We start from the raw sequence: 15,125 nt of genomic DNA on the forward strand, positions 1-15,125 counted from the left end.
TTAGTCTAAAACCAACCTGAAATGCCAAGATTGTAGATTCTGTGTCTTGGAACTTAAGGCAAAGGGAGGGAAGGGGTAGGTGGTAGGGACAATCAAAGTATCTAATTATTCACAAAGACCGAGTCAGAAAAGAGTAGGAGGGCAACCAGAAAAGGAAAAGCCACAGAAGAAAATAAAAGGGGTAATTTGACAAGTTCCACCTAAAATGATTGCACCATTGTTTAATTCCTAAGACACCTTAAACCTTTCTCCCAAATTGTAGTATATTTATATTCCAGTGTAGACACCCACCCTAGGGAAGAGGGCACCAGGAGGCTGAAATGAGACTAATGTTTGATATACTGGTGGTCAGTTTGAAAGAACACATTAAAACTGCTGGTCCAGGTGACATCCAGGAGAGAACAGAATGGAAAGGATTTATTATCTATTTAGTGGTTTGGGGGTTGTTTTGTTTTGGTTTTTTTTTAAGCAGAGTGGTTTTCCATTATGAACCTTTACTCTATTTGACTGTGGTGATTAAAAAGATCTGGTGATAAGGTACTAACAATGGTTAACCTATTTTGACTGTTATATGTCCCACTTGGAACTTAGAGCAAGTTTTTATTGCATGCTGGTGGCACAAAAGGTTCTAACCCATCAAAAGCATTTCTATTGTCCCTTGCTGAACTGAGTAGTATTTAAGAAGATTTAATCACTAGGAATGGAGAAATTGGGCTAATGCAACTCGGGTACAAATAAATCACCAAGCTCTGGATGCCTTCAAAATAAAAATGTGTTTCTTTGTATAGAGGCAATGAAATCCAGGACCAAACTCAAGGACACTTTCATGGTGCAGCTCTGAGATCTAAGTCTTGCATAGAGAACAGATTCACTCTCCCAAACATCTCTGATTTTAACACTCGGCCATGGTCACAGCTAGGCTACAACTGGGAAACCAAAATAACCAAAAGAACAAGAAAAAGACTTTCCATGAATAGATTTCTTTCCATACTTACAGCTTTAAATCTCCTCAAATTTAATTTTTTTAAAAAACAAAATAAGTGACAAATGTCTTTTTATGATTCAGTAACAAAGCAACAAAACTTCAGTTACAAATAAATAAAGAGGTTCACATACTTATTCCTCTATGCTTTTGCATTTGAAGCTTCACATTTGTTCCTAAGTTAAGGCCTCCCACATGGTCCTCTAGATCGATATGTTCCTCCAGTGTTGTTTCGCCTTCTTCACCAAGTGTGGGCCATGCTATTTACACTTACCTGGGTACCAGCCGAGTTGTTAGTAAACACTTTAGGGAAACACAGTTTGAAACTGGTAGAGGGTTAAAGTGCTAACCTATATACCCAATGATTTAATAAAAGTCGCATCCTTCTTCAACTCCTTTCAGAGTTTTGTCTCATGCTGCTCCCTGTGTAGTTTTTTCATTTTGGTATGGTGGCATATTGTTTCTCTTTCTTAAAAAAATGACGATACAACCTTTTTTTTTTTTCCTCCAAAGTAATATTCACATGCCTTAGAAGTATGAATGGTCTAATTAAACATGATGGATTCAGGGTCCTGATTTGCCATCTGGGCCATATGTCTCAGCACATCCTTTTTCGTTATGATGCCCAGCAGCCTCCTGAAATGGGGAGGAAGAAAAAGAGAGAAACAAGAAGTCAACAACCACCTCCTAAAATGAACTGGCGGGGGGGGGGGGGGGAAGGAAACTTGATTAGAACAAATTAGTTGCGAGTCAAAAGTACTTTGGTTCTATTTTCTGTCTTGTAGGCAATACCAAGTTTGGTGTCAACATCAGAACATATTACTAAATGAGCTCAAGTTTTTAAGAAAACTAAGGAAATTTGGAAATGCTGCTTCCTGGCTTTTCCACTCTTAAAAAGAGCATCAAATAAACCCCAGAGAAAGGAAAAAAAACACTAATTGATACAATTTACATAGTTTAAATAAAGTTTCAGGTTACAAAAGAAACTTTCAAAATCAATAGCATGTTATATAGCAATAACAAAATCCAGGAGTAGCAACAGAAAGGGAAGTACCATTAAAAATAAATACAGGGGGCAGCTAGGTGGCGCAGTGGATAGAGCACTGGCCCTGGAGTCAGGAAGACCTGAGTTCAAATCCAGCCTCAGACACTTGACACGTACTAGCTGTGTGACCCTGGGCAAGTCACTTAACCCCAATTGCCTTACCCCCAAAAAACAAAACAAAACAAAAAAAAATACAAAATATATAAAATACCTGGGAGTCAATCTACCAAAGCACAGTTACTGGTTGTATATATAAAATTATAAAACACTCCTTCAAGGAATAAAGAGGAACTCAAATAATGGAAGGGCTATTCGGTGGCAGTGGCTGCTAGTGACAGTACTGCCAAATTTAATTTACAGATTTAGTGCTGTGTTAATCAAAACTAATCCTTTACAGAGCTAGACAAAATAAAATCAAAATTCATTTGGAAGAAAAAGTAATCTAGAATATCATGGGAAATAGTGGGGAAAGGTAGGAATGAGATGGTAATAGCACTTTCAGACTACAAACTAGATTTTAAAGCAGTAATCAAAACCATTTAATAGTGGTAAAAAATGGAAAAGTACATCAATAGAACAAAACAGCCAAGGGAGAAACACGAACAGTAGAATTCAATAATCCAGTGTGAATTAAAATTCAAAAACATTAATTATAAAGGAAAAGACAAGAACTTCTAGGAAAACTGGCAAGTAGACTGGCAGAAATTAGGTTTAGATCAACATTTACACCACATACCAAAACAAGTGTGTGTGTGTGTGTGTGTGTGTGTGTGTACAGATATATATTTATACATTACACGCAAACGCTGTTATTCAATCATTTCAGTTGTGTCCAACTCCTCACAACCCCAGTGGTTTGCCATTTCCTTGACCAACTCATTTTACAGATGAGGAAACTGAGGTAAACAGGGATAAGTGACTTGCCCAGGGTCACACAGCTGTTAAATGTCTGAGGCCAGATTTGAACTCACAAAGATGAAGTCTTCCTGACACCAGGCACTCCATCTATTATACCACCTAGCCGACAGATAAATAGACATCAATAGATAAATTTGCATATGTATGCATATATAATAGATTTGAATATTAAAAATATCATAAAAATTAGAATATATTTTTCACAGCCATGGGTAAAGGACAAATTCTTAATCAAACAAGAGACAGAGGTGATTACAGAATTACAAAAAAATGAAAAGCTTCTGAATGAAGAAAATTAGAGAAACTAGGATAAGAAGGGAAGTTGTTGACCTGAAAAAAATCTTTGTATACCCATATCTCTGATATGGGTATCACATTCAAAATATACAGAACAGAAATATTTAAGAACAGAAACCATTGCCCAAATGGTCAAAGAAAGTTTTGCAATTCTTTCACAAACTGTCATTAACAACCATATGAAACAACGTTCAAAATCACTAACGAGAGAAAAGCAGTTCACAACAACCCTGAGGTTTCTCTTTATATACCCAACAGATTAGCAAAGATGAAAAACCACAGAACTTGTCAACACCGGAGGGGTTGGGGAAAGAGGGAATGCTATTGTATTACTGGTAGAGCTGCATATTAGTGTAACCATTCTGGAAAGCAATTTGGAATTATGTGAAGAAAGTGACTAAAATGTCCATAGCTAGGCATATGCCCCAAGTGCTAAATAACTAAAAATAAAGGCCTCCTATATACTAAAATATCAATGCAGATCAAGATCTCTCCATTTTAGTCTTTGACAGTTGCCTGTAAGCACAGAAAAATTAACTATTTGCACACAGCCAGTGTGCCAAAGGTAAAATTTACACCCAGGTTTTTCTAACCATTAAGGCCAACCCTTTATCTGCTATTCCATGTCATACATACTATTATTTAAAACTGTAGCACCATTTAAATGAAATAATAGCAGTTAATATTTATATGATACTTCATTGTTAATATTTTTATAGATCTCATGTCATGATAAACATGACAACCATGTGAGGTAGGGAGGACATTATAATTCCCATTTTATGTTTAAAGTATATAGAAATCAAAGTATTTCTAAACATAGGGGGAAAAATACACAGACATATATAGCGCTAAGTCCAGGAATTTCTCGACTGTGGTTTGATAGTCATTTGGGACCCAATAAAAGTTTCTGGCAGTTCTGAAAGTCCCCAGAATTCATTCTCCTTTCCAGAGTTCCATGTATACCTTTCTTCCTAACTTTCATTCACTAAGATTGGGCTCGAGATAATAACTGGCCTGAGATATTAAGTAAAAGTAGATGGAAAGATAACAAAAAAGATAAATACCCTAAGAGTTAACATTAGAACAACTTTACCTTGAAAATAACCTATGCAGGCCCACGCAAATTGTTTATAATGCTTAAGGTCTTTCAGAAGAACTCTACTGGAGAATATATTTAATTGAAAAGCTTAAGGCTCTAGTGTCACTGGAGGATCTAAATTAAAATAATATTAAAATAATAATTTTTTCAGTTAATCATTTTCATACACATCATCTCACTTGATCCTCACAGCAACCTTGTGTGGTTTGAACCCCCCATTTTGAGGGAGGGGCCCAACCAGCCATCCTTTCCTCTCCAGACTCTGCTACCATGTTTTAACTGTTCTTCCCTCTGTCCCTGCAGCCCCCTTTCCCCCTAGATAAGGTTTTTGTGGGGGGGGGGGTTTGGTGGGGCAGTGAGAGTTAAGTGACTTGTCCAGGGTCATACAGCTAGTAAGTGTCAAGTGTCTGAGGCCAGATTTGCACTCAAGTCCTTCTGAATCCAGGGCTGATGCTTTATCCACTATGCCACCTAGCTGCAGCCCCTAGATAAGTTTTGAGGAAGGGTTCACACCAGCCATGCTTCACTCTCTGGACTTTGTCACCATATACATTTGCACACACTAGCTCTCTTTTATGTGTTGTCTTACCCTGTACCCTGTTAAAATGTAAACCCCTTGAAAGCAGGGACTTTCTTTCTTTCTTTCTTTTTTTGGTGAGGCAATTGGGGTTAAGTGACTTGCCCAGGGTCACACAGCTAGTAAGTGTTAAGTGTCTGAGGCTGGATTTGAACTCAGGTCCTCCTGAATCCAGAGCCGGTGCTCTATCCACTGTGCCACCTAGCTGCCCTGTCTTTCTTTTTGCTTGTATTTCTATCCTTCCCCAGTTTATGCTTAAAGTAATAACCCTTTATGTCTACAGATTAGAATTCTGCCTGAAACCTAGCTTGGAAAAACAAAAACAAAAGAAACGATGAAAAGCAATATGGAAATAAGCACTGGCCAGGCATGGCGACACAGGATTATGTATTCCTTGCCACCAGGGAAGGCCAAGACTCATGGATCACCTGAACTTGGGGGTTATGAGTTGCAGAAAAGCTAAAGATTATTGAATGGGTGACCAAATCAAACACAAGAGAGCAAAGGGCCACCAGACTGCCTGCAGAGGGGTGAAGCAGTCCAGCTCAGAAAAAGGGAGGTTAAAGTCACCAAGTTGCTCAATAGTGGGATCGAATGATGAATCACCCCACTTGGGTGAGATAGGGAGACCTCTAAGAGAATAAAAGAACAAGAAAGGGGATATGGGGAAAGGAGGAAGGAGAACAATAACAACAAGAAATAGGCCTTAGCCTGGGATGAAGTCTCAGCCCCATCAGTGACCAAGTAATGATTTAATATGACTCTGTGCAAATCACTTCTCTCAATGTCCATTTTCCTATCTGAAGCATGGGGATAAAAATTGGACCAGACCCATAATTAAATAGAAGGACTCAACTGAGTCAAAAGATGGAGTCAGTGTGGTTCACTCAATTCTCGCAATTCCTTCAATGACCTCAACAATTCTCCCCATCAAGTTAGCCAGTAGCCTTTTCTTTTTTTGTTGTTTTTTGGTGAGGCAATTGGGGTTAAGTGACTTGCCCAGGGTCACACAGATAATAAGTGTTAAGTGTCTGAGGCCAGATTTGAACTCAGGTCCTCCTGAATCCAGGGCCGGTGCTCTATCCACTGCGCCACCTAGCTGCCCCGTCAGTAGCCTTTTCAATGTGAGCAACCCCAACACTACCACAGGAGCAGCTAGGTGGTACAGTGGACAGAAAGCCAGGTCTGGAGTCAGGAAGACTCATCTTCCCAAAATCAAATGCGGCCTCAGACACTCACTGTATGACCCTGGGCAAATCACTTAACCCTGTTTACCTCAGTTTCCTCATCTGTAAAATGAGCTGGAAAAGGAAATGGCAAATACTCTAGTATCTTTGCCAAGAAAATCCTAAATGGGATCAAGAAGAGTTAGATACAACTGAAGCACAACTGAACAATAACAAGCGTGAGGATAAATGCTTGGATAAAATGCAAAACTAGAAACTCCCCACCTTAGAAGAAATATATCAAGTAGTAGTAGATTGAACACAATGAAAAACACAATGAAAAAACAGATCAAACCACCCCACAGAATGCTCATCACTGCATAAGTGCTACACCTAGACTTAATGCATGAACTATTTAGGGAAAATTTTCACATCTGGAATGAATGTCTCACACTTTTCAACCTATGGGACTTAAAAAAAAAAAAAAACTGGCATGAAAAAACATAGGCCTGATTCAAGTAAACAAAGCCAGTTCCAGAAATGTTTGTCAAAATATTGAAACAAGACACACCTACAGGAAGCTCTCAATCTTTTTACTCATCTTTTTCAGTCTCCAAGATCTATTGCTGCTGTTGAGAGACAATTCATCCCTCCCTACTTTCCCATCCCTCAACCCCATTCCAGGCCAAGGATGAACAATAGTTGTTATACTACTTAGACACAATAAGGCTCTAAACTCCAAAGGTTTATTGCCTACTTCAGTTTGTGTCTCAAGGTAACCCTTTTCCACCTACTCCTCATTTTTTCTCTTTGATTCAGTTGCTTTAGGAGTTCATTTTCCCTGATAATGGCACCATCCTATTCTTTCTTTCTTTTTTTTTTTTTTTTAGTGAGGCAATTGGGGTTAAGTGACTTGCCCAGGGTCACACAGCTAGTAAGTGTTAAGTATCTGAGGCCGGATTTGAACTCAGATACTCCTGACTCCAGGGCCGGTGCTCTATCCATTGCGCCATCTAGCTGCCCCAACCTATTCTTTCAAATTGAAGAGAATATTATTCCCCAAAGTGCCATTACCCAGTTCCCAACCAAATAAGGGGGTCTCTATAGCTGCCAGAAGCTTCCAGCAGTCCTCCAACTATTTGTAGTCAGTTCTTATATTTTCTTAGTGGCCATATTTGAACTGTTGAATACCCTTTCTATCCTGAAAGTCAAAGCACTCTGGAGAACCAGGTATTCCAATCTGTGAGGGAGCCTGTGTCATCTTTAGCTAGGGTCCACAAATAATCCCTAAGGAATCTTCTCTGGGTCCACTCAGAAGCCTATGTGGGTCTTAAACATCAAATAGTTTCCTTAATTATTTGGCTGTAGATACGCTTCCACCACACAAGATGTGGTCCAGGTCAGGAAGATTCCCTTCTCATACAACACAACCCTCTAGTATGATTTTAAGTTCTGCCCATGACCTGAGGTAGAAGGATACTTCCTAATGTCTTAGAGTTTGGGAATCTGTAGTGTATAAATGACCCGGATGAGCTTCTAGGGGACTAACTGTAGAACCAGTGGGGAGAGCCAAGTCACTACCATGGGGAAAGCACTGATTGGGATTGGGTCCACAGAAGATCTTGGAATTCACAATGTAACGTTGGGTCACTCACAACCTTCCTGGCCTGCAGTCTCTTCGTCTGTAAAAAGGAAGACTAGAAGAGATTATATCTGTGATTCCTTCTACTTCAAAGGTATTATTATTATCATCGTCATCAGCAGCACCACTACCACCACCTACCACCATCATCACCACTTGCCTTGAGAGTATTTTTTAATGTCTCTTCTTTCTTCTTGTTTACAGACCCAGTAACAGATTATGTTTGCCACCTGACAATCAGCCCAACTAAGTACAGACTAGTCACCAGCAGGTTGAACATTGTGTGAAGAATTCTTTATTCATGCCAACCCAAAAATAAACAAAAAATTAATAGCTGTTAGTACTAGGTGGTCCATGGCAACAACTCTGCCTATGACAGCTACAAAATGCAAAGTGGGAGTAGCATGCTAGGAACCACAGTTTACAGACCATCTATAAATATTAATTTAACCTTTGTGCTCTAAGTATGAAACTACTGTCCAAATACCAACGAGTTAATAAACTACTAGAGTTACGGAACCATTGGCATTCTATGTGAAATCAGAAGACAAAGAAATTACAATTAATTGTAGTTTGACTCACAACTATCCTCAGAAAGATGAATGAAGGTGCTAAGGAAACTGGTTTTGTCATGCACCCAAGGGCAACAAGAAGCATCATTTCATGGTGCATCTGGGTACCTGGATTTAGAGTTCTCATGATGGAAAGAAAGATCACCACAGAGGTAATTATAGTTTATGCACCAACCTCTTCTGAAGATGAAAAAGCAAGGGATTTCTACAAAAACAAAACAACAACAACAAAAAACTTGGTAAGATTCTCCAAAGTCAATACTCATATTGAGTCTTGGTGATTTCAATGGGAAGGTAGGGAAAGGAAAAGATAGTGAAAAATACATTAGAAAGTACAGTTCAGTTTACAATTATAAGAGTCAGTATGATGTCATGTATAGAGAGCTAGTCTCATAGTCAGCAAGATGTGGGTTCAAGTCTCACCTGTGATACATACTGACTGTGTGATTCTAAAAGAATCACTTAATGTTTCAGTACTATAGTTCATTCCCTTAACACTACCACTGTAGACAAAGTTTGAATTTCAATTGCTAGAGGGAGTTCCAAATACCAAAAAAATCACAGATCCAGGACCCCTCCTTAACCTGTCCCCATGATGCAAAATTAAATAAAAGAGGCCAAAGGCCTTAGGTCATTCAGAAGCCATATACCTATATATAATGAAGATTTTCATCATATTATATACAGGATCAAAAGGTAATGACATGGAAACAAAACTTTTTGTTTTTAGGAATTGATATATTGACAGGAAAAAACTGGTTATTAACGTGAACATTATTTTAGAATGAGCTGTGTACAGTCAGATCAATGACTAGTAGTTTGACCAGTGACCAAAATCCACACCAATCATAAAAAAATATAAAGATGAGGAACTCTCCTCCCCACAAATGCAATTAAAACAATTCCAACCTGACCCATTTGGCCAACAGTCTACTTTAAAAAATGGGAAATAAATAAAAGTAAAAACAATGACATTTTAGATTATCACCATTTCTTAAAGAAATTTACCTGATATAAAAGCCACCATAAGGAGGAAAATAAGAGCTTAAAGCTAGCCTCAATCAAGAAACAGTTTGTCTGAGAGACAGAGACATGGCAGCCAAGCAGAGAAAAACATTTTTTAAGGGAGCTAACAATTTAAAAATCATTATGAAGGAGGATGAATGAAGACTGGAAATACAATCACTTTACAAAGCAATAAAAAAACATTGGGGTGAGTGTGAGGGACTGCAAAAAAATTTGATTTCATTTAAGCCCCAAGTTGGACACACGTTCTTCCCAGAGCATATAGATAAATCTGGAAGAAGGATAACAAATATATACAAATTGAAACAGATTTGTAAGCGTTTGTGCAATGATCTCTTCTCATCACAAATCACAGGGGGAGCCCACACAGTTAGAGGAACACTTCAGTTCTCCAGGTGTTAAGAAAAGAATTACAAAGAGAACTTAGGAAAATGAAGCCAAGAAAAGCATCTGGGCCTGATCAAATATACGTAGAAGAAAGGTGCACGGGTAGTGATGTGATTTTAAAAGAACCCAGGAATTCATTTCCAAGGTATGCCAAAGAGTGAAAGATACCTAAAGGATGAAGAATACTATGGAAGGTATTATTACCACAGGGGGTAACTGCTGGCCCAAATGCTCACTGAAATATGCAGAATACATGACCCTGCCATATTTATTGGTTATAATTACAAAAACAAAAAGAGCATCTGATTTGGTAGAACAAAACCTAGCCTTAAAGTCAGCCCATGCAATAAGGGAATAACTCCCAAGCATTTGTTAAGATCATTCAAACTCCCTAATAGATGAAACCACAGAGAAAATTTTGTTTAATTAACTTTTTGGTTATCACTATTAAGGGAGATAAGTATGCTCACCAAAGGTGTCATAGAGGACACCCGGCAAAGAATCTCAATGGAGAGGCTATTTCCTTTTCATTTCAAGGTTCTCCAGATACTTCTGTTTGTGAGAAATGTGGCGCTTGGCATCCCAACCCCTAGAAGACTAATGGACCTCCTCAATGAAATCCAGGTCCACTCAAACAAAAACAACTCGGCAATCCACATAGGAAAAACAAAATGGATAAAGAATGCATATTGCAAAACATGGCTGCACAGTCCATTGAGTTGGTCCAGCATAAGCTGCATCTTGGACAAACACTGTAGAAAGACTGAATGGATTCCATCACTGAAGTGTACTAAATTGCATTTAAAAAACTATTCAGAGGGGCAGCTAGGTGACACTGGCCCTGGATTCAGGAGAACCTGAGTTCAAATCCAGTCCCAGACACTTGACACTTACTAGCTTGTGGGACCCTGGGCAAGTCACTTATTCCCCTTTGCCCCACGAAAAACCCAAAAAACCAAAACAAAACAAAACTATTCAGCATTTTCAACGATTCCAAGTTGTTCCCTGAAACAAAAAGTTCATCTTTTCGTCACCAGTATTCTTTCAATAAGGCAATACAGCTGCAAATCATGGAATACCATGGTCTTCAAAGAATTAAATTTGGAAGCACCCAAAAGGCAATGATAAAATGCAAGGTGGTTTTAAATAGGCTACAGAAGCTTGCCAACAATGACCTGCATGCAAAATGACTATATATTCACAGTAATACAATATTACTAATATACATTCTTCAAACAGATAATGTATTGAAAATACTCATTTTATTTGTTAATTTCGGAATAAAAAGAGAGGATATATGTGACTAGAAATAGAAATGGACGTGTTGGGCAAAAACAAAGGATAATATGTTGCACTAGTATTCACAAAATATTAAAAAAACAGGGAAGCCTCTATTATATTAGATAATTCATCTATAAAGGATACATGGAAATACATGTATGAAAAGGAATGTATGAATTGGAAGGCACTGATGAGTTGGAATTTGTGCTGGAGGGTGGTATTAGGAGAAAGTAGATCCTCACTGATCTAATCATGGATCCACTGGAGTATAGAAGTATGATTCTATATTCAAGGGTTAATCTTAGATTACCACATACAAAGAAGCACATCAATCCTTCAACTTCAAGAAACAATCAGTTTTTAATTTGAGGCATGGTTTTATAGGAAGAACTTTGGCTTTAGAACATCAGGAAATTTCGGTTCTATTCCTACTAACCAGATGTCTATATAGATAAGTCATTTCCCCTCTCTAGGGCCTCAGTTTATTCAATTATAAAAATATAAGATTAGAAAGGAAGGTGGGGGGGGCGGCTAGGTGGTGCAGTGGATAAAGCATTGGCCCTGGATTCAGGAGTACCTGAGTTCAAATCCGGCCTCAGACACTTGACACTTACTAGCTGTGTGACCCTGGGCAAGTCACTTAACCCCCATTGCCCCGCAAAAAAAACCCAAACCCAAAACAAAAACAAAAACAAAAGAAAAAAAAATGAAGGAAGGTAGGAGGAAAGGGGAGGGTTGGGATACAATCCCAAAAATTTTAAAAGGAAGGCTGGAAGGAATCATAGACAACTAGAACAGCTCTGAAAGGTACAAATTCGATTATATATACTTAGTCACTTAACCCTGTTTACCTCAGTTTCTTCATCTGTAAAATGAGCTGGAGAAGGAAACAGCAAACACCTATAGTATCTTTGCTAAGAAAACCCCATATAGGGTCAAGAGGAGTCAGAAACAAATAAAAAAGGAATGAACAACTATGAAATTCGAGGTGATGAGCTTAACCTGGGAAGGGTATCTTGTTCCAGGCAGACTAGCAGTTGCAAAGTGGAGTAATCAGATCCGGACCTTCTCTGAAATTTATAGTCCTTGAAACTATAAGTAGAGTTCTTCTCAAGAACCGAGGAGGTAGTAAGGAGACTCACCCACGTTCACACAGTCAGCATGAGAGAAAGGTAATTTTAAACCAAGTCTTTTTGGCTTAGAGGCCAGCACTGTTATGTAATTCTACTCTTTCCTCAAGTCATGTCATGAAATCACAAAATTAGGGAAACTGTCAATAGTTGATGTGAATAAAAGACCTTAAATGCTTATAAGTATTAATGAAGATTTAGGTCCTCTTTTTAAAACTAGCAAAGGATAATGAGAAAATTGGCAACTGACATGACATGAGATAAAGAACAGCCCTCTAACAAAAAAAGTTCTGATGCCAGAAAAAATTTCATTCAATCCTCCCAGGGTAACATTTTAAGGTTTTGTTTTGTTGTTTTATCTTTTTTAAGACAAAGAGAGGCTCTGTTGCTGAAACTATGTAAAAAGGCTCCTCCACTTCAACAGCACTCCATGTGCTGTTGTTTCTTCCCTCCTTCAATGATTACTGCCTTTAACTGCATCTATCTCTTGAATGCTTCTCAATGCTCCCCCAATTTGTTTCTTTTTTGATGAGCTGTCTTCCTACCACTGTCTCTCTCAGACTACTGTTCAATAAGTGTTGACAGACCCAAGGCAAATCTGTTTTGATAAGTCATTACTTACCAATGTTTGCCAGTGGACAAAAACACACCTATGACCCACAAACCAACTCCTACGAGGCAGATGTGAAAGCAGTTTTAGACCCCCTACTTCCCCAAGGCAACATCAAAAGATCAGCCATTTGTCTGCAACTACCTTTTAGAATGTCTCTTTGAAAATATCACCTCAGTGCCACAAAGCGGAGATACTGAAGACTGCAAAATCATTTCAGTGGTTTATCTGTCCACAGCAGTGTGAGTCCTAGACTGACAAGGAAAGGGTGCCACAAAGAAAGAAGGCCATTCATTTTCTGTTCCTTGGGGAAAGGGGAAGGCAAGCCCAGTCTGGCAGTAGACAGGATGCCCTAGTTCATTTAAATTGAGAGTTGGAAGGCTTGATCCTTCCCAGCTATCAATTCAAGTAAATGGAACACAGTACAGTTAACAGGTTCTACTCCACTAAGAACAGTTTAGCTTTGGATTTGTCTGAGGTTAACTGAAATCACATAGTCCTTTCACCCCCTGCCAAGAGCCTTGGGGAATTACCTTTCTCTCACTTTAGCTTTCTCAATTTTCTTCCCGGTAACCTAACACCACTCACCTCTCTTGCCACCAATGGGCTCCCAGGCTGTGGTGTTCAGGGGGCAAAAGGCCACAGTCTTCTCCACCAGTACCAGCTCATGTCTATGTGGGTCTGCTAATACTATTTGTGCCTTTCCCTCAGGACTCTGGGTATTTTAAGAAGCAGCTGGAGGCCCCCTTTTCGGCCTTGCCCCCATCTTCCAGCTGCCTGCACTCTCCCATCACATCACAAACCAGGTGATCCTGACATTTGAAGATCGTTAGCAATTTTCAGCAGGGAAAGCACAAAGAGAAGGAATGAATATGAAGAGTGAGCATGTTTGAGACATGCCTAACCTGGCTGGAAGCCCAAGGAGATGAAAGTCCCTCGCATATAAGGATATCTTGCCAGCACTAACATATCAGCATCTGTGTTTGTTTAAAAAATAAAACAAGAGAGAGTGTGATTTTGTTTTCTCACAGAACATTCGGAGCCAATTTGTGTCCCTAGATCTTCACATGAAACACTCTTGGGAGCCAATGAGTTGTGAGAGAGTATTAAGGGCAGAATTTCCTGACTAAATTGGAAATTCCAATGATAATTGACATCTAGTTTTTTATGTGTGTGAGTTTTTTAAAAGGGGCTAAAGTGTTATAAACTTGAAATGCTATGGGTGACCACATTGGTATTTATTCTGCATAGTACTGGAAATTCAAGCAGAGGAAGTCTACTTTAGATACTGCCTAGGGAAATGGTCTGCAGAATCAAGGTCAAGTACTTGGATCCATTAAGCATTTATTGCATATCCACTATATTCGAGACACTGTATGGGGTAGGAATATTACTAAGACACACAGTCCCTGCTCTCAGCGAACTTACAATCTAGTAGACTTAATCGTTTACTTCAAGCTATGTAGGCTGCTACATCAGCCAGTAAAGGACCGAAAAGTATTGAGTTATCAGATTATATAGTAACAAAAGCTGCCAATTCACTCTAGTCAGTGCTGGGCTTTGGGGCCCCTTTGGCCTCCTCAACCAGATTTTTATCTGCCTTTCTAATAGGACCCAGGAGAATATAAGGCCAAGCAATGGATCATCAAAGGATTACAATCAAGGGAACACATTACTTTAATATCTACCTCAACCCTTATTCAAAAGCATAAATACCATCTGGCAATTTTTACAATCAAAGCCACCAGGTTGTTTGGTGGGCCCAGTGGCCCAGCATTTGAAAAATTAAGCTGGCTTCTAAGCAGCTAAAACCACCACAGCTGCTCAGCAGAGAGGAGAGAGGGAGAGCAAGCACACATGCACACACACAAATAATTTCCCCACTATTGTCAAAGAATCTACCTGATTTCCCCCCAAGTTTAAAACCTTAGCATTCTCTTCATCAGGAGGTCAGTGGAAAGACAATTAGCTTTGGAGTCAAAAGCCCTGGATTCGAATCCCATCTTAGACCCTTATTACCTACAAATCTCCCTGAACCTCAGTGTCCTTATCTGAAAAATGAATGAACTGGGCTTCAGAGCTCCTTTCCAGTCCAACAGATATGATCCTATGATCTCCCCACATCCAGTCTATCATTAGGGTCTACTGAGTTGTCTTTGATATCGACTTTTCTCTATTTTCTCTGCCAAAACTATAGCCCAAAGGATCATGCCCTTATCTTTGGACAAATACAACTGTCTCCTAGTCAACAAGGGATATGATATCTTTCCATCCTACACACCAACTTCCAGAAAAATTGTTCTCTAACCCAATTACTTTGCTTTCCCAGAACCTATTCTTTTATTTTTATCCCTTATTCTTTTAACTTTCACTTTGTCTTATATCTGCCA

At 39.0% G+C, this 15,125-nt stretch overlaps 1 protein-coding gene across 3 annotated transcripts in view; it reads right to left on the bottom strand.

The window, feature by feature from the left end:
- Window positions 1-1,030: 1,030 nt before the first annotated feature.
- CLCN4 (chloride voltage-gated channel 4) overlaps window positions 1,031-15,125 on the bottom strand; it is a 99,670-nt gene continuing 85,575 nt past the window's right edge. For all 3 annotated transcript variants that reach the window (XM_043992560.1, XM_043992558.1, XM_043992559.1), the window contains one exon: window positions 1,031-1,618. In XM_043992560.1, coding sequence (XP_043848495.1) covers window positions 1,528-1,618 — 91 coding nt within the window. In that variant the 3' untranslated portion in view covers window positions 1,031-1,527. The remainder of the gene's footprint in view (window positions 1,619-15,125) is intronic.

This window comes from Dromiciops gliroides, chromosome 3 (assembly GCF_019393635.1).
Source record: "Dromiciops gliroides isolate mDroGli1 chromosome 3, mDroGli1.pri, whole genome shotgun sequence".
In the NCBI taxonomy this organism is placed as follows: Eukaryota; Metazoa; Chordata; class Mammalia; order Microbiotheria; family Microbiotheriidae; genus Dromiciops; species Dromiciops gliroides.